The sequence below is a fragment of the Ipomoea triloba genome, chromosome 1 (assembly GCF_003576645.1).
Source record: "Ipomoea triloba cultivar NCNSP0323 chromosome 1, ASM357664v1".
Classification (NCBI taxonomy): Eukaryota; Viridiplantae; Streptophyta; class Magnoliopsida; order Solanales; family Convolvulaceae; genus Ipomoea; species Ipomoea triloba.
The window spans coordinates 3,648,506-3,668,476 of record NC_044916.1 but is presented as its reverse complement, the minus strand read 5'-3'; the positions used below and the strand labels follow the sequence as shown (position 1 = coordinate 3,668,476).

General features: G+C 38.7%; 3 protein-coding genes across 3 annotated transcripts; 2 read left to right on the top strand and 1 right to left on the bottom strand.

Moving 5' to 3' along the window:
• Positions 1-688: 688 nt before the first annotated feature.
• LOC115998158 (1,4-dihydroxy-2-naphthoyl-CoA thioesterase 1-like) lies at positions 689-1,616 on the bottom strand. Its single transcript, XM_031237650.1, has one exon. The coding sequence runs from the start codon at positions 1,447-1,449 to the stop codon at positions 979-981; it is 471 nt and encodes a 156-aa protein (XP_031093510.1). The 5' UTR covers positions 1,450-1,616; the 3' UTR covers positions 689-978.
• Positions 1,617-4,225: 2,609 nt separating this feature from the next.
• On the top strand, positions 4,226-8,086 carry LOC115998166. Its single transcript, XM_031237662.1, has 5 exons — positions 4,226-4,447; positions 5,496-5,549; positions 5,964-6,067; positions 7,223-7,261; positions 7,565-8,086. The coding sequence occupies exons 1-5, from the start codon at positions 4,372-4,374 to the stop codon at positions 7,715-7,717; spliced, it is 426 nt and encodes a 141-aa protein (XP_031093522.1). The 5' UTR covers positions 4,226-4,371; the 3' UTR covers positions 7,718-8,086.
• Positions 8,087-13,793: 5,707 nt separating this feature from the next.
• On the top strand, positions 13,794-19,851 carry LOC116017072 (general transcription and DNA repair factor IIH subunit TFB2). Its single transcript, XM_031257596.1, has 15 exons — positions 13,794-14,249; positions 14,323-14,490; positions 15,697-15,765; positions 16,282-16,375; positions 16,556-16,656; positions 16,781-16,829; positions 16,896-16,955; positions 17,342-17,410; positions 17,622-17,705; positions 17,782-17,865; positions 18,018-18,103; positions 18,609-18,699; positions 19,107-19,187; positions 19,351-19,425; positions 19,507-19,851. The coding sequence occupies exons 1-15, from the start codon at positions 14,137-14,139 to the stop codon at positions 19,639-19,641; spliced, it is 1,359 nt and encodes a 452-aa protein (XP_031113456.1). The 5' UTR covers positions 13,794-14,136; the 3' UTR covers positions 19,642-19,851.
• Positions 19,852-19,971: the final 120 nt, after the last annotated feature.

Here is a 19,971-nt window from a genome sequence, read left to right as displayed (position 1 = left end):
GTCTTACCTATTAAGTATATATTGTCAAATAAAATTGAAGTTGAATTGAAACGATACTTTAGTTTTACTGAAATGAAACTACAGTATGTATAAAAAGAAATTGAATAACATGTCTCACATATTGAGTGTATATTGTCAAATGAAATTGTAGTTATATCAAAATAATACTCCATAGTTTAGTTGTATTGTAATTAAACTATAGTATATATTAAATGAAACTGAATAACAGTTTCACATATTTGAATGTATATTGTCCAATGGAACCGTAATTAAATTAGAATTATAATTTAGTGGTGTTGTAATAAGACTACCTTATGTATAAAATTCAATATAATGTCTCGTTGTAATAAGACTACAGTATGTATAATGTCAATAAAACTTTAGTTGTGCTGAAATAAAACTACAATATATATATAATGAAACTGAATATGTTATAAAAACATAAATAACTACACAGAACGAGTACCGGCACCGTTTTGAACCATAGTCCATAATAAAATTTAACATGTATCCAAAAACATCCATCTAACTTGAAATAGGCAAGCAAACAAATTAAATCAAAATGGCAATATAAGTTAAAGAACACATTTCGAAAGTAATGCTACACTTACTCATTTTGACAGAATATCTCAAAACGGGTAAAGTATAACAAAAATATGTGAATCCTCAAAAATAGCAAATAATTCAATAAGTCACCATATAACATGATTATATATATATATATATAGTTCTTGCCTTCTTGACTTATGTAGGAACTGTAGAATCTCAATCCTTATTTATCCAGACTTTACAAACCAAAGGATTAGGAAACAAATTATTTACCAAAGACCTTGGGTTGAAATCACCTAATTGTGGCTCTTTTATTTGAGACAGTAACAGTAGTACTAAAAAAATAGATTATTTGAGACAACAACATAAGATAAATAATAGGGTTCAAACTCACAATCAAATTTTATTTGCTTGATCTCTTCATTTTGGTCATAATTTGGCATACTTCCTGAGATTCGCCTGAAAATCTTTGGCGTTTTCCGGCACCGGCATGTTAACCAAGAGCGTGACTCTGGAAGACGAAATCTGAACCCTTTTCTCTTCGTTTCCCGGTTCGGTTTTCCACAGCTTCACTTCCCAGACCTGAATGGTCTTCCCGGCGTTCACCGGCGTGGCCTCGGCGAGCACAAGGTCGCCGGCGCGAGCACTCTTCAGGTGATGGATGCTGAGGTGGACGCCGGCCACTCGCCGGAACCCGCACGCCATGTTGGCGCCCATGCTCGCCAGCGCCTCCGCTATCAGCGCCGATACCCCGCCGTGCAACACCTTGAACGGCTGGCAGCATTTCTCCGTCACCACAAGCCGGCCGGTGACTTTCTCCGGCGAGAGGTCCCCGATCTCGAACCCTATTGTGTGAAGCGGCGCGTCCAATTGCGCCGTCTTCGACGGTGATTCCGCCATTTTTCTGTCTTCAATCCTTGAAATTGGGAGATTTCTTGGGATTTTCTTCCCGAATTTTTGAGCAACCAAATCTTTAAAAAAACGATTTGGTGATCAGTGCAGTATGAATGGGGTAGGTGACATGAGTGGAGGGGCAAAATCTATTGGAGCTTATCGTTTCATTTACTGCGTATCTGACTATGGGCCATGATTTATCATTAGAGACTAGGGTTAAGTCCATCAGTCCATCTTATCTCGAAATTGATAGATTAGAGGCATTTAAAAATGTCATGTTCATTAACATGAGACATGTAGTGTAATGACATTCTGATTACCATTCTAAATTGATGGTTATAGACTCAAACCCCGGTGATCGGTGCTCAATTCATTGGGCTTATTAATGCACTGAAATTAACCTTATAAACAAACCATTACCATCAATAAAATACTACCTCCGTCCCAAAATGGTTGTCTGGTTCGTTTAACGATGCTTGACTGAAGTAATTTTTAATCCAATTTTTCATAATATTAAGTTTAGCATTAATATATAAAATTTATATATTTAGAAACTACATTAAAAGTACTACTAAACGCAAAAAATTAAATTTAAAAATAATAAAAAATTACTAAAGAAAATAAGCAAAGAAGAACGAGTTGGTTTGACCAATGAATAGTAAATAGGACAGGTAAAATGGGACGGAGGGAGTATCATATATTGACTCATTTTGTTGACCAATCCCTTTCATCATCACTTTGATGAGTTGCCAGTAGAAGTAACAGAGATTAATATTTTAGATTGAATATTTATAATTTGATTAAATGTTACATTAAATATTATCATAAAATTGCTTATAATGCATTAGTCTAGTGAATAAGAGTTTTTACTTAAGACTTGCTCTAACTACATTGGAAGAAGTAGAAATGTACAGTTTATGAGTTTGGGACAGTTCATGAGTTTATGATATAGTTCGGTGAAGTCGGAAACTTTAATTATAAAAAAAATTATAAAATTTGACATTATACAAATATGGTACTATTGTACTCTTTCCTCCAATTTATGGGGGTTTGGTGTGCCTATTGGATCACCATTTATATTTTCTACCACATTTTGATTGTGCCTAAACCATATGTACAATTATGAATAATAATTCATTCTCACCAAATGAAGAAACTGTCTGGTCCAAATGGAGTAATGGAAGAGGTTGAGCTTTAGTGTCAGTGATAATTTAAACCATACAATTTATATATTTTTAAAAAATGCATTAAATGTTTGATTGACCTCGTTTGTTCTACAAAATTACACGGAGCAATTAAGTTCAACAATTAGTTAGGTTCAAAATTATATGGAGCATCTGGTACCAGAGAAGGCTACCAAATTGGTCTTCTTTTCAAAACGCAATCAGTGACATTTATCGGTCGTTGACAGTTGGTATTTGACATGGATTATTGAAATTTGGTCGAATGTTTTTTGGAGTTGGCCATAATCCTAATTGGCCTGCAACAAGTCTCATTGCTTTAGAATAACATGTTTGTAGATTTAATTGTAACTTTGAAACTTTAAAGGTCTAATTGACTTCTTGGGTAAAGTTTATGGGGCTTATTTGACAATTTTCCATAATAATAATAATAATAATAATATGTGGTGGTGGTGGTTGTGATGATGTTGGTGTTGGTGGTAGTGATGCTGGTGGTTGCGATGGTGTTGGTGGTAGTGGTAGTGTGATAGTGGCGGTGGCGATGGTGGTGTATTGGTGATGGTGCTACTGGTGTTGGTGGTGGCGATGGTGGTTGTGGTAATAATAATAATTTGAAAACTAACTTAAAAAAGAAGAGAGTGAAGATAGAAATGAAAAGCCAAGCATCTTGTGCTCAGATGGCAGAGTAGTGACTCTCACATATGGGAGGTCATGAGTTCGTTGAGAAAGTATGTTTGAACAGATACTACAATGTAATAGAGTTAGTTGTATTAAAAAAAAATAGAAATGAAAAAGAAATAATTCATAAAATATCTTCTAACTAAAAAAAATATGAAGACATTTTATGCCAAACTGAGTGACTAGAATGAATCTTTTCATATGACTTCATTGAGTTAATTACCGATTTGATCCCTTGACTAGGGATTTCATCACTTTGGTCCTCGATAATTTTTATTGCCCAATTAAGTCATCGACTTTGAAAAAATTAACCAATTTGGTCCTCCGTTTATTTTGGTGTTGAACAACCGTTAAATCGGGACTAAATTGGTAATTTTGCTATAGTCAATGGACCATTTCGGTAATTAATTTTTGACTGAAATGGTCCATTGACTATAATGAAATTATCAACTTGGTCTCGATTTAACGGATATCAAACGGTAAAATAAACGGAGGATCAAATTGGTTAATTATTTCAAAGTCGAGGACTTAATTGAGCAAGAAAAATTGTCGAGGATCAAAGTGGTGAAATCTCAATAGTCGAGGGACCAAATCAGTAATTAACTCTGACTTTATTTTCCTTGAGTATCCAAACACTTGAAATTTTGAAAAATGACTTCTTGAAATCATATTCCGGGTTTTCAAAGAGATCATTAATTGAATTTCTCACATAAGAATATAAAATTTCTTTAATGTAATTTACTTCTCTTATATTATTTACAAACTATTACCAATGAACGAAATTTATCGTATTCACACATTTTCGAGCAATGACTTAGGGTTTTTTGGTCATTTAAAAACAAAAACAGGGCATCGACAACATGACAAAATCGTGGTCGTGCGTGCGAAGACCATAAAAACAACCCCCCGTCCAACGGGTCGGACATTTCTCTTTGGTTCCCGGTTTCTTCGTCTCCTACGATTCCTCCCATGTCCCCAATTCCCATTCCCCTGTGATAAAAAGCGAGACCCAAAGATACGAAAAGGGGAAAAAAAGGGGTTTTGTCTTTTCGAAAGGAAAAAAAGAGAAATGATTCCTCAGCAATGGGCACCGCCGTGTAACAATCAATGCACCCACAAATACGCCACTCTCATGCAAATTCCCTGTAATTTCCTCCCTACCCTTAACGTTTTCCATGTATTTTGGACGCATATTTGTGTTTATTTTGCTTGTATGTCTCTTTTCTGTGTGTATATTTGTGTTCTTGGGTGTTTGCTTTTCTGATTAATCTGTTCTTAGCTTTGTAATTTGAATCCTATATAATATCTAGCAATGCCATTGGAAATCAAAGTAGTCACAAAATTTTTGTTCATTTTTTTTCTTCTCCCCTTCTGGGATTAGTATTTTCACAGGATTGTATCATTGTATGCTTAGTTAGATATCTTTTACAGCTGATTCTTTAGAGCTAAAACTGTGTCAGGCTGTAGTTTGTGCAGCAACTAGTGGAATGTTCAAGTTTTGGGTAGTTAGTTAGAGAAATGAAAATTTGGGATTTAATTAGAGGTTATCAGGCAAGTAGATGTTTAGATTGTAAGAGATCGCGAGGGGCTGAAGAAATTTTTCTGGATGAATTTAAATCAGACATTTGTGAGAAAAAGGAAGTGTTTTCTCAATTTGTAGTTTGAGTACTTCTTTTGTGTTTCAAGTTTTGGACAATGATCCTAATAATTGGATACTTGGATTGCCAAATTGAGACTCGGGAGGTTATAACTTCTGATAGAAAACTTAAGTGACCTATTAGCTTCAACAAGTTATGGGAATGCTGTCTTCAGTTTTCCTCTTGGGATTTTGGCACTTCTGGAAATTTCATAACTGAAGTGGGAATGCAGCCTAGTAATTAAATGAAGTTTTTGAATTAATTCATGGTGCTTCTGGAGAGTGATTGGAACAGTACACCGCTCCTTTCGCAAAACTTTCAATTGGAAGGGTAAGCGGTGCTCCCACTGAATACGCCCTCACTGGTTTTGAAGGTTTCGACAAATGTAAGGTTTAACTGAATGTGCATTATTTTGTGTTCATTAGACACCTAAGACAAGCTTAAGGTTTTTTAATCTCAAATATTTGCTGCATCTTTTTTCATGCAATCAGTAAATTGGTTTTTTGATGCACTTTATAAGCAATTGCATGATTACATTCTATATTAACTTCTGTAGGGAGAGTATTCTGCAAGAAGGGATGTGACTCTGATGGGGACACATGGGAGGAATGTAAGTTCTGTTTTCCTTTTTTATCGCGCTTTTAGTTAAAAACATTTGATGATGCTTTTAGTTGCTTTGCTCATTACTCTTGCTATCCACAAAACTTATGGTTTCCGAAACTGGGGAAGACTTCTGGAAGTGGGATGCCAGTGTACCAAGCACATGCATATTTTTAAAATTCTTAATTGTTCACTTTTTACGTGCTTCTACCCTATGAACATGTAACAAACCGTGCCCCTTCAGTTTCTGAATTTTCCATGAAATTGTTTTCAAAGCCAATTGCTTAGCTGAATTTGAGCGGTTAATTTTGAGCCTAAATATAAACGACTATTTATGTCGGTGATAATACACCTAATTATTGCATTTTTAGTAGGCATATTAGATGAGCTTCAGCATAACGGGATTACACACCATCTATTGCAGGTTTAGGAGAATGTGATGAAATGTGTTATAAAGATCCGGTTTTGAAGGATCAACAGTGGAGTTCTTACATTGATCGTTCTCCTGGTGCTGTTGGCTACTCAGAGGTGTTTCTTCTTTTACTCTGCTTTCTATCTATGGAAATATTATCTTTTGACTCGTGATTAGATTAAATTCAATGCTCTAATTTGATGTTTTTTCTTGAAGTCTGCACGAGCCAATTTAAAAATGTAAAACTATTTGTAGAGATATGGATAGCTCCTTACCATTTTGTTACTTTTAGATTTTAAGTTAAAATATTTTATTATAGGTAAAGAAGTTGATTACTATGTATATCAGTTTGTTAATTGTTATCTTTAGATCTAATTATCCCTTATAAATACTTTGATCAGCTTCAATTAATGATAATAATATACTGATATAATGATAATGATGATGATAAAAGCAAACACGGTGATGCTTTTTCTGCTAATCACTTGAATATTGTCTAGTACTTTTTCTTATTTCATGATTTAAATCAGTAGTCTGTTCAACAATCAGAACCCCGGGGGGTTCTAATTCTACTTGTAGGCCAAGCCCGGGTTCAATTCGTTAGTGCCATGCCCTCTAGGTTTACTTGGTGTGTGTTAAGGGGTCGTTTACATACAGCCATAGTACATATTAGTTGAGTTTAAGGGCCCCGGATAGTGCGGATACCCGATGTCTTCTCAAAAAAATATTGTGACTTAAAGTGGTGTAACAGCAGTGATCGTTATGGCAATCAGTTTTCTAAGACACACAAAAACGATAAACTGAAAGAATAACCAAAATGACCATTGTGTTTAATTTTGTTCTATTGGTTATGCAATGGAGTATATCCTTACGGGTCGTTTGGTGCATCGGATTGGACTAGTGATCCCTTCCAATCCCATTTTTGCTAAGTTTTAAAGGGGAGTGATTAGAAGGTGGGCTTATAGAATTGAATGTTGATCATGTCCAAGTCGAAATGGACACTCTCCAGGTGCTTGAAGGATTGCAAAACAGTGATATAGTTTCATTGTTGATCTTATTGTCAATGATATTAAGGAACTAGCTAAAAATTTTACAAATATTAGCTTTATGTTTGTCAAACGATCTGCGAGTATGGCTGCCCATTTACTTGAAAAGGAAGCCATATCGAAGACAGATTGTATAGTGTGTCTTTCTATTCCGTTTTCTTCTCTTTTTGATGTACTGATATTAAGGAATATCTATCTTCTAATCATATATTGCTTTGCAACCAGGAATGCTTTCGTGCTTGTGTAGCTGGCTGTGGTTACAAGGTAAGTTACTGTTCATCTGCGTTTGTTTTGGGCTTTGTTTCCTCGATGTTGTTTTCAATGCTATAAGTACTGATTAAAAGACAAAACTATAGTGACACGGTTTTGATATGTCACGATCAATACTCATTGTTAGAGAACACTACTCTCCGAAACTTTTTCTCATGTTCTATATTCGATGAACCGTGAATCATGACTTTGAACAATAAAAGTCCTTTGAAACATTCGTCTTTGATTCCTCTATATACTAATTGTTTCAGTTTACGTTTCTGGTTGATTTACGCGACTTATTTCTGTTGGTTGCAGTTTGATATCCCTCCAGAGGAAGTCAAAAAAATCCACCCGAGCAGACCACCCCCGCCTCTGCCTGCAGAGAAGCCACCGCGTCCTGCCGCTGAAACAAGACCGCCCACAGAACCTCGTTCAACTACCGAAGATGTTCCCGGCACATCTGCATAGATTATCCCTTACTGTACTTATAGACTCACCATTTTTGTTCTTCAACAATTTCTTGCCGCATCTCATCCCGGGGCTATAACTTAGGGTGCCCCGTTTAGAATTTTTCTCGCTAGAGGCTATATGGTCGAGGTTAGTCTAGCCGCCTAGGATTTCGAGGCCTGACATAGGTAAGTTTTGGAATCTTTTAGCACACCAGATACACTCCTTTTTGTGACAAACTCCTGGTGACTGATGATTCTTTAGGTTCATATACTTCATGGTTTTAAGGTTTGTTTCTGGCAGTCATTGAAAGAATGCTTTATAGTTATCCAATGTTGTAATGTTTTTGAAGGTGTGTGAAATCTATGATGTGTTAAAAGTTTTGCCTTCTATTGGGTGAGTGATGTGAATGGGTATGTGAAGAGGGAGGAGGGAAAAGAAAAAAACATTATGACAAAAAAAACAAGAAGACACATTTACACGCGTAGTTGGCACGTGCAGTGCTCGCACCTGTTGGGTGCGACAGTGCACCAAATGCGCAATTCTATTGGGTCTTGGGTGTGACAGTGCACCAAATGCGCAATTGGCATGTCAGCTCTTCTTTTTTTCCTTGCAATGAACTCTACAAAAAATTTGATTTTACAGGAGGTAAAAAATTTCTCTCCTTTCACCTCTCACCCCCACCTAAACATAAAAATTTACAAACACTTTAAAAAGAACCTCCTGATGGAGTTGCTCTTATGGTCTTGTAACAAGGGCTCCCGTCAAAAGAATTGTAAATGCCATGATAGTGTTTTTTTTTTGAAACCAAAGACCAGATATATTAATGCAAAAACGATGAAATAGAGTCAGGAGGGACAGAGTACCAGTACATAGAATCTAAAGCTGAAAATGCCTGAGAGGCGATAGAATCTAAAGCTAAAAATGCCTGAGAGGCGAGAGTATGAGCAATAACATTTGCTGATCTAGGAACCCAACTAATCTGGCATTGATGAAAAGATGATATGGAAGCTCTACATGCATCAATTGCAAGACCCGCATAAGATCGAAACAATGGGTGTGATGCTGTTAAAGCCTCCCGAAGTTGCATACAATCCGTAAGCATTTGAACGTCCGCTACCTCTTTGCGCCGAAGCCATAGCAGCACCTCCTTGCAAGCAGTAGCCTCCGCCATTAATGGTGTAAAACAATCTGGAAGAGCACCTGCGCACGCTGCTATAAATCGCCCATCCTGCGCCAACAACACCGCTCCGTAGGTTGCTCGCATGGACTCGGCCTGGAACCCAGCGTCGAAGAAACACCGCTGCAAGGATGCCGCATGGTGTGGAAGTCCGGAAATTGCTGGTTGTGCGACAGGCTGCGAGGGAACCGTGGAGGCAACCGTGTGACAGTGCACCGCCCTCCACTCGTGTAGAGCTTTTGCTGCTTGGATCATCATTCTCCTGGGGGTTGGTAGATTCAGATCCCAAAGGGCCGAATTCCTTGCCTTCCAAATAAAATATAAAGCTGCCATAGTCAAACCCACTTCTTCCTCAGTCAAAATAATCAAAGCATTTGTAAACCATTGGGTAAAAGAAGCACCCATAATAGATGATAAAGGCAATTTAGACTCATGCCAAACAAATTGTGAATAATCACACAAAATTAGAGCATGCATAACATCCTCATGTGCTAGGCCACACTTTGGGCATGTAAGATCCACTTCTACTCTCTTTAAAGCCAAGTTTGTAGTAACAGGGAGAATGTCATTGAGAGCTCTCCATAAGAAAGTCTTCCATTTAGGGGGCATCTTAATTTTCCACAAGGAATTCCATTTGTCAAAAACCATGGGGCTATCCCCAAACTCTCCCACAACATATCTATAACCACTTTTAACAGAGTAACAGCCCTTTGCATCACCAACCCAGTACCACGAATCCTTATATCCAGGCGATATTGGGATTTTCATAATGCGGCTCACATCACTAGGGAGGAAGATATCTGAAAAAATTGAGTGGTCCCAAGTACCTGTGTGTTCATCAATTAAACCGGAAACCACTGAACCATTCAATGCTGCAGGCATGGGGGTTTGAATCATGGGATTTGGGTCGTCAGGTAACCAGGGATGTCCCCAGATCAATGTTGACTTCCCATCCCCAACTCACCCCATTACAAACCATTTCATGGGAGGCCATAATACTCCGCCAGCAAAAACTAGGACAATTTCCCAGAGTAGCATCAACAAAAGATGATTTAGGAAAATACCTTGCCTTATAAACTTTTGCCACTAGGGATTGTGGTTTAGTCATGAATCGCCAAGCCTGCTTTCCTAGCATAGCCAAATTAAAAGCTAGTAGATCTTTAAAACCAAGACCCCCAAACCTTTTAGGCACACACATACAATCCCAGGCCTTCCAGTGTATCCTTCTGTCCTGCCGGAGTCCCACCAATAGCTATTCATAGTTCTTTCAATAGAGAGACAGACTGACTCAGGCAACAAGAAGATACTCATTGCAAAAGTAGGCATGGCTTGAGCCACACTTTTCAACAAGATCTCCTTACCAGCCTGTGATAAGATCTTCTTATTCCACTGTTTAATCTTGTCCTCAATGTATACAAATGCAGCCTTCCTATTTCTTCCAACAAAAGCAGGCAGCCCCAAATACTTCCCAAAATTGGGAGCTTGATTTACACCCAAAACATTAGCAACCACCTCTCTTTGCTCAGTTGACGTATTCCTGCTAAAACAAACACTGGATTTGTGGAAATTTACCGCCTGGCCAGACAACAGTTCATATTCGTTTAGACATTGCTTAATAACCCCTGCCTCTTGAGCATTTGCTTTAAAGAACAGAAGGCTATCGTCTGCAAAGAACAAATGAGATATAGGAGGAGCTCCCCTAGCAACCCTGCAACCATGAATAGATCCCTCATTCTGTGCCTTCTGCAGGAGCAGGGATAGACCCTCAGCACAGATAATAAACAGATACGGTGATAAGGGGTCTCCTTGCCTGAGCCCTCTCGATGGGAGAACTTGGCCACCACTAGTCCCATTAACTAAGAAATTATATGAAACCGTAGTGACACATAACATAATCAGATTAACCCACCTTTCAGCAAAACCAAGGGCCTGCAGCATCTTACGCAAGAAAGGCCACTCCATCCGGTCATAGGCCTTCGCCATGTCTAGCTTCAGGGCCCCCCAGCCCACCACCCCACTCTGCTTCCTATTAAGATAGTGCCCTACCTCAGCAGCCACCAGAATGTTATCCGTGATGAGCCTATCTGGTATAAAAGCACTTTGAGACTCGGAGATTATGTTACCAAGCAAATGTTTCATCCTGTTAGCCAGTACTTTCGCCATAATTTTATACATCACATTACATAAAGCGATAGGTCTAAGATCCGACACAGATTCTGGAATGTTCTTCTTAGGAATGAGGACAACATTAGTATCATTGAGCCCAACCGGGAAAGAACATGAGTTCAGACAATCAACCACAAAGGCAGAAATATCGTCCCCCACAATATCCCAATAATTCTGATAGAAGCCCGGGTTCATTCCGTCCGGGCCAAGGGCCTTGTCAGGGAACATCGAAAACAGAGCAGCCTTAATCTCATCATTAGTAAAAGGCCGGAGTAATAAATCATTGTCTTCCTGGGTCACCCGGGGGGTAATAGACCCAAAAAAGGAATCCAAAGGGGCCGACCCACTCGATTGAAAAATGTCATTAAAATAAGCAATCACAACATCATGCAAACCCTCACCCTCAACCCACTCGCCCCTAGCATTTTTAAGTTTAGCTAGCAAGTTTTTCTTTCTACGAGCAGAGGCGTACCTGTGATAAAAGCGAGTGTTTGCATCTGACCCTTTCAACCAGTGCTGCTTAGCCCGCTGCCGCCAAAACACATCCTCCTGGGCCTCAAGTCTGGACAATTGATCCTCGAGCCTCTTGAACTCAGTCAAAGAAACTGGGTCCCTTCGGCCTTGCAAAGCCAACTGCCTCCTCCTTAGATGCCTGAACTGCTCACCAAACTTGTGGAAGTGATCACCACCCCACTTCAATAACCTCTCACCGCAAAATCTAACACAGTTCATCACCCCATTCACCCTCCCCTCGAGCCATGCAGCCTCAACAACCCCCCTGCAACCCTCATCTAAGAGCCATGCCATTTCAAACTTAAAATTCCTCGGCCCACCACCTCTGCGGGCTAGATCTTGGAAAGAGAGAAATAAAGCTGAATGATCTGATGACCGGGTATGAATGTTCTCAACTGCTGCCCCACTCCGCATACTGCACCAGCTATCATTGGCTAAGACCTTGTCTAACCTCTCCTCAATCCACCCCAGGGTACCTCTACCCCTCTCCCATGTAAACTGACTACCACGCATAGGCAGCTGTATCAATCCACAGGCATCAATCGTCTCTCCAAAACCACGGAGGAGGCTATCCAGATGAGGATTCCCCCCACGTTTTTCTGACTGGAACAAGAGATCATTGAAATCTCCTAACACCACCCAAGGCAAAGTAGAACGATGAGCCAGGGTGGAAAGTAACTCCCACGACTCACTCCTCCTACCGCGCTCCGGAAAGCCATAAAAGCATGTCATACGCCAAGCTGCCAACCTCTCCATGGTGACCTCCACATCAATGTGATTCCTCGAGTAACTCAGCAATCTAGCCGTGCAATTTTTCCTCCATAAAAGAGCTAAGCCACCGCTCAGCCCCAAGCTGTCAACACAAAACAAACCATCAAAACCAAGCGTGACCCGTAAACGTTCCACATGTGACCGGGCCACCTTAGTCTCCATCAAAAACACAAACGCGGGCTTCTTCAGGGACACAATGTCCACCAATTCGCGAACTTTACGTGGATTGCCCAAGCCACGACAGTTCCAGCTTATCGTACTCATGATGACGGGCGGGTCTGTGAACCAAGACCCGCCGAATGCAAGTTTTTTTGACACATCCATCATCAAAGTGTCACCACTGCCACCCACTTGCCGCCTACCTCCGCCCCCAGACCCCTCACGTCGGCGTTTAGACACAGCCACCACTCCGGTCTCAGCCTGGCAATTACGAACTGGAAGGACGTCTTGGACTGGTACGTTTACGACAACAGTCTCATCTGCCATTCCCGTCTTCTCCGGTCCAGTAAGAGGTATCAACCACGGATCCCCCACCGCACGAGGCCCTCTGCTCGCCCCTGCACGCATCTCAGGCCCAAACATGTACTGATCAACCGGCACAACAGATTCTCTAGCCTTTAGACAGAAGCGATACGCATGCCCCAACATACCACAGCAGAAACAGTATGTATGTAATCTCTCGTACTTGAAGGAGACCCAACATGTGGATTTATCCCTCTTAACGAGCTTCATCCGCGCTTGAGTGGGCGATCAACCGTTATTGCGACACGGATTCGGAAGAAAGTCTTCCATGGTGCACCTGCGAACCTATCATCCCCCCGCACAAAAGTGCCTAGGTAGCTTCCGATCTGTTCCAGGACCGATATCCACAGAATCCAGGGCAACGTTCACGGGCAGCACACCATCGGGAACCTGTCTACATACTAGCGTATGATTCTCGAAGGACCAAGGACCCCCTTCAAGCACATGCTGCATATCGGAGAGATGGTAGAAGACAAAGAGAAACAAACCCGGTTGAACCTCCGATATTTGGACACCCTTCACTGGCTGCCAGACCGAAGCCAACACCTGCCGCATATACTCGATTTTCACCAGCTAGTAAGGATTACTATGACTTGCCTCGTAAAAATTGCAAAGGACCACTACAAGAAGATAAACTAGTCAGGTTGTTCATAACTGATCAAATTTAAAATTTTGTATTCCGTAATTATCAAGTTACGCCCTCTTATCTCGTGTAAGGATTAGTATGGCTTGTCTCGTGAGAGTAGCAAAGAATCATCACAATGAGCTAAATTAGTCATGTTATTCATAGTTAACGGACTCTTATAAAAAAATCAAAATTTTACTTTATAATTATCAAGTAAATTACTCAACCAATTATTCTTATTTATATATTTATTTTAATTATATTTTTAATATTCTGTTATGCGAATGTAACGTAGTAGTTGTGACTTGTGAGGCCACAGACGGAGTAACAACCTGAGAAGACTCTTCTTGTCTTCCAGCTATCTCAGTCTTGAGCTGGAAAAGCCCTAGAATTATAGAGCCCAAAACCACGTTGGGTTTTTCATAGTTTCATTATGTTTTTCCGTAGATTGATGATTGATTTTCATAAATATATAAGTTCAGCAATTTAAATTTGTTTTTTCTCTGCGAACAAATGATCAAACTATAGATATTCTAACGAAATCTCTCAATAAGAGAGCTCGGGTTCATTTTACACACAGAGTTCTGTACTGATTGTCTGAAGAATTTTATTTTTTTGGGAACCCTAAATTGGTGGGAGTTTAGAGACTAACAATTGGGAACAATGCCGCAAGTGAGGATCGTCGCGAAGAATTTCATGGACATGGTGGCTTCATTGCCCGCCATGAAGCTCGACAGTCTCTATGATAACCCCTTCATCTGTGAAGCTATTCTCAGGTTCTCCTCCTCCCTCTATTTCTCGGCTATGCTCTGTATTTATGCCTCTGATGCCTTTGTTTTCCTCTGATAGATCACTGCCTCCATTGGCAAAGAAGTACGTACTGCAACTGCTATACATAGATTCGCCAATCGCTGCCAAGTCTATTGAGGAATGGGTACTTGCAGATGGATCCACTAAGCACAAAGTAGCCATTGATAGACTAATACAGTTGAGACTATTGAGTGAAACTTTTGACAGGTTAGTCACTTACACTATACAATTTTTTGTCAGTGTTTTTCTTTCTATGTTAGGAAATTCCCTAGTCAATAAGGAGTGATTGATTACCTTTTCTGTTCTTTAGCTAGTGATATCAATGCCTTTAAAAATTAAAATAGACAATGATTAGTGGGAGTTGTGACAAAGGAAGGTTCAAGAGAGTGCTTTTCAGATATCTGGCACTGGTGATTTGTAGTGAAGGGCTGGGGCAACTTGTAAATTTAATGAAGTGGGATCTTTTCCTTTCGTTGATAAGTAAATCTAAGCTAAACAAAATGCATCAATACGTGTTTTATTTAAGATTTCTGCATCTAGGGGTGGAAACTTGGTTGAGTTGAAACTGACCTTACCGGAGCTTCTGGCACTCAAAAACTTTGGATACTGGAAAATCACAACTGAAACTGAACTGAAGCACCCTTAGGTTTGTTGAGTTTGGTTAAACCTTGTAATTGAATTGCCCTTTAAATTAAACATCTCATTTCGCTGGAGCCATGTCTCAATGATATACTATCAAGTGACAATATCTTCAAGTTGCAATTAGTTTTAATTATACCAACCAAGATAAATTCAAATCCAACCTAGTGCAGCAATAAAATTGATGGCTCAAGTCTCCATTATTAGCCATACATAATTACATATCTTACTGATTGCCAATGCCCCATTAAAGTCCAGAAGTGGATGTGATCAGAGAACTTGTAGGAGCCAGGTCTGATAAAGTCGAAGAAGAAGAGTGTATGACTACTTGAAGAGAATTTGATCATGGAAGATGAACCTAGAGGGTTAAGAGTTGGGCTTTGTTCCACATTAGGACTTCGATTGGAGAGAAGACAAAGAGGATTGGCAACAAAAGAATCTAAAAGGGCTGCTTAGTTCAAAATCACTTCTTGAAGTGACTTAGTCATCTGTCCTCCCCATCTCTCTTACCCTCTTTAGTTAAGTCTTAACTTTTGGATTCTGGTGAGGGTTCACAACCTGTCCACCTTGAATGTGAACATTTTTTTTTATTTTTTATTTTTTATTTATTTATTTATTTTGCATGAGTTTTTGTTCTTTTTTTCCCTGCAGCAACATTTTCTATTTATTTATCCTGATAATTATGGTTATGATGTCAATCTGTCATAGTTTGGTTTTATTTCATTAGATGTCTTGTTTTCCTGGTGCTGATGATGCTCTAATTGGCCTTGACAGGAAAAAGGATAGTTCTTATCAATTAAATCCAAAGTTCCAATACAATCTTCGAAAGCACATAGTCCATGGGTAAGCTAGGTTCCATTACCTTGCACATGAATTATGATAAACCTGATAGGACTTTCCATTTTATTTTCTGTACTGTTTAATGGTGTTATTTTACTCTGGGAATTCTTGAGTGTATGTGTTATAGAGAGCTGAAGAGGTGTGATTTAGTCATGTTGACTGTTGAGGGTTCAGGCATCAATTTCTGCTAACCATGTTGAGTCGTGGGCGTTGTGTTACTTATTTTTCTTATGATTTCTTCATAGTTAACTTGCCCCATGGTTTTATCATTGACAAATGTTGGCTAGTTGTTTTCTTGTCCACTCTGGATGTTGGAACTTCTGCCTTGCCACTAATTTCACTCTTTGAATCATATTAAACTACTAGAGTAATAAGTTTTTTTTTTTTTTTTTGAATACTGAGGGTAATAAGTTTTTAATGACTACTATATACTTTAAGGATATAATCATTCCTATGAGAATGCTTAAATGTGTAAGGACTAAGGAATGCATCATAACATATGAAATTTAAAACCTGCAGTGGAATTTTACCAAGAGAACCAATGCCTTCAAATATCACCGTGAGGCTTCCTAAGTTGGAGGAGTTAGATGCCTATGCCTCAGAACAGTGGGAGGTATGAATTGCATGTACTTTTCGTATCAGTACGGTTGAGTTTTGAAGATGATGTGATCATCCTGTTATATTGCTATAAACAGTTGTACTTTCGGTTATTATTAGTATTAACATAAATCAATCTTCACTATGACAATGATTTTGACTACTCTTTTTATGACCTTCAACTGTGGCAAACCAGTGCTTCCTGCTGCACCTTATAAGCTCCAGTGAAGCTGGCAAGACAATAAACATAAGGCCTTCTATGATGAAAGTTTTCCAGCGTGGTCTTATGAGTCAAAGGTATTTTCTCTCCTTTATGTTTTATCTATAAAAAAAAATATAAATTATGCTTTTCATTTCATGCATGGAATGATGGAATAAAGAAGTATGTAATGAACTATGTATTCTTCTTGACTTTTGACAGAGATGACAAAGAGCCACCAAAGTTGACTGAAAGTGGATTTCAGTTTTTGGTATGAGCTGATAAATTACTTCGACCATTCCTAATTGAAGTCTGTATTAACTATTGTCTATGACAGCTGATGGATACTAATGCACAGCTTTGGTATATCATCAGGGAGTACATAACCAATGCAGAGGTATCACTTTTGTTGGCTTCTGTTGCTCCTTTTCCTTCTCTTTCATATATCCTCTAAAGTTTTTTTGGTGTGAAGAATAAAGAAAAAATGAAAAGAAACATGCTCCCAGGGTGGGTGTGAAAGTGAAAGGTAACAAAAAAAAAAAAAAAAGCCTTTGGCCAGGCATTCAGCCTTTGTTCAACCTGCAGGAGAGTAGCTGGCCATGCTTTCACAGTTTCACATCCACCTTTTTTCATGAAAATGGATCTTCCTTTTGCCTTGGGGGTTGTGGACTTGTGGGTGGGTAATAGAGTTGACATGGAAATGGAATCCCTATTCTGATAAAAAATGGTTACTATCATTTCCAATATTTTCTTGACATATCAGTCACCCACATTTTAATGTAGGAGAGTGGCGTGGATTCTGCAGATCTTATTGCATTTCTTTTGGAGCTCAGCTTCCATGTTGCAGGGGAGGTACCATATTCTTCATAGTTTTATTATTTCCAAGTGCCAGCTTTCTTACTGTTTAACTGCCAAGGGATTTCTTTAACTTTGGCATACTTGAATTTTTAGGACAGCTCTGAGGGAAAAAGTTTAGGACAGCTCAGAGCCAGAAATTTTGAATCAATTTCTGTGATTTCACTCTATTAGTAGTAATTCAATCATGAATTTTCTTATGATGTAGGCATACAACACAAACACATTAACTGAGGTCCAGCGAAGTATAATTAGGGACCTTGGAGATCTGGGGCTGGTCAAGCTACAGCAGGTAAATGCTAGTAATTATATGCATGTTGATGACTATTAATTTCTTCTAACTCGTAAAATAACTTTCCCCTGTTCAGGGACGGAAAGAGAGTTGGTTTATACCTACCAAATTAGCTACCAACCTCTCAATTAGCTTGGCAGATACATCATCAAGGAAACAGGTAGCATAAACATATGGGCATTCTTTTCAACCACTAGTTTAATTCCAAAAAAAATTAATCTGAAGTTGTGGTGAAACAAAGGATTTATATTTTAATAATGTAGTGCACCTTCTTTTTTCTACACTCCTATCCTTTTTTGCTCTTGCTACCAGGGATTTGTTGTTGTGGAAACAAACTTCAGGATGTATGCGTATTCCTCATCAAAATTACATTGTGAGATCCTGCGCCTTTTTGCTAGGTAAGATATTTTGGTTCGTATTTCCTACCATCTGTTAAGGATGATATATATGAAGAAACACTGGGGCCTTACTCCCTATTTTTCATTTTGATTCTTGTATTCCACTTCTTGAGAGTCAAATTAGCCATTTTTGGCTTCAAATAGGTACTAATTTGCTTTAAACTACATATAATGTACTACCTATTGTTAAAGAGCAAAAACCGTATTTCTAAATGTTAAAAAGATAAATAATATCCGAGGACTCAATTGGGTAATAATACCCAATTTAGTTATTGACTATAATGATTTTTCTCGATTTAGTCATTGATTCTAACATCTGAGGACTCAATTGGGTAAAACCATTAAGGTTCAGGACCTAATTAAGCACAAAAAGTAGTTTAGGACTAAATTGAGCTTCTATAGTCGAGGACTAAATTGGGTATTAACTCTTTGAATATTATTGAATCATGTGAAAGTCTTTATTTCTACTGTTAATTTTGTAAATAACAATTTGTGCTGGAAACAGAGTGGAGTACCAGCTTCCAAATCTCATTGTTGGTGCTATTTCAAAAGAAAGCTTGTACAAAGCTTTTCAAAACGGCATAAGTTCTGAGCAGGCAAGTTATAGCTTTCTTTCTCTGCATTATGCCATTATGTCATTTCTTCAAGTAAATTACTAAACTTACTCTAAAAAATGTATAATTCTCACACTTAAGAAAGTAGTGAATGCTTCATTCACGGATCAGTGTTGTCCGTTTTCATGAACTTAATTATATGCTGTCATATATTTTCTTGCAAGATCCTGGTAACCCAAAGAATACACCAGTATCGGGTTCCTATGTGGTTTAAGCCCCTCTATAAGGTCTTTGTCATCTTTTGAGCGATCAACTGGGGTTGAGATGATATGTATATTTACCTCATTTTGGCCATCATTTGCGAAACTGCAATTTCATATGAAGCTAGCGGGTTTAACCTTCGAATTTTCCCAAGATAGACCTCTGATTTTGTGTATGAAATTGCACAGATAGTTTCTTTCCTTCAGCAGAACGCACATCCAAGGGTTGCTGAGAGAATACCAGCCGTTCCAGAAAACGTCACTGACCAGGTAGGTAGTTTTCGTAATGCTTTATCGGTTTTTATCATACTTTCCTTCTTAACGAAGAGTAAATCCCCATGCGTTAGACAATGATTTGGTTCACGTCTTGATCTTATTACGCCATTAGCCAACACACGCAACAAATGCACTAAGATTCAATTTCACATGGCAGATTAGGTTGTGGGAATCCGACCTGAACAGGGTTGAAATGATGCCAGCCCATCTTTACGAGGAATTCCCCTCCAGAGTAAGCTCCCCGTGCCCACAAAGCATACTTACATAACATTTTTTTGGATTTGCTGATACAGATTATCTCATCTTCCTGCAGGACGCCTTCGAGGCTGCTTGCGATTTTGCACGAGAATATGGAGGATTACTGTGGGAGGACTCTAAGCGAATGCGAATCGTGGTGAAGGCAGAAATTCTTGCTAACATGAAAGAGTTCCTTCGTCGAAAGCAATAATCAGTTGTGTCTTCCCTCAATATTTATGAGAGTTTAAGGTTAGATTGTTTCTTTGTGCAATGTTTTGTTCTAGTTGAAGTATGTGAGAATTTTGACAGTCTACATACGACATAACATAATATATATATACATATATGTCATAACCATGTATACATATCATTTGATAGTGAAAAATTAGTTACATAGCAAACACAACTAAGTTATGAACTATTGATCGTTTCCACTATCAAAAAGTTATAAAATATGAGTAATCAAAAAGTTATAAAATATGTACTCATACTTTTGTAAAATCGTCTCATGAATCGGGATTATGAATATGAAAATTGTATT

Coding starts and splice junctions, on each gene's coding strand:
- LOC115998158 (XM_031237650.1), bottom strand. CDS start 1,449: ATGGCGGAATCACCGTCGAAGACGGCGCAATTGGACGCGCCGCTTCAC.
- LOC115998166 (XM_031237662.1), top strand. CDS start 4,372: ATGATTCCTCAGCAATGGGCACCGCCGTGTAACAATCAATGCACCCAC. Junction 6,068..7,222: donor GTGCTGTTGGCTACTCAGAG/GTGTTTCTTCTT, acceptor CTTTGCAACCAG/GAATGCTTTCGTGCTTGTGT. Junction 7,262..7,564: donor TAGCTGGCTGTGGTTACAAG/GTAAGTTACTGT, acceptor TGTTGGTTGCAG/TTTGATATCCCTCCAGAGGA.
- LOC116017072 (XM_031257596.1), top strand. CDS start 14,137: ATGCCGCAAGTGAGGATCGTCGCGAAGAATTTCATGGACATGGTGGCT. Junction 15,766..16,281: donor CGAAAGCACATAGTCCATGG/GTAAGCTAGGTT, acceptor TAAAACCTGCAG/TGGAATTTTACCAAGAGAAC. Junction 18,700..19,106: donor ACGGCATAAGTTCTGAGCAG/GCAAGTTATAGC, acceptor GAAATTGCACAG/ATAGTTTCTTTCCTTCAGCA.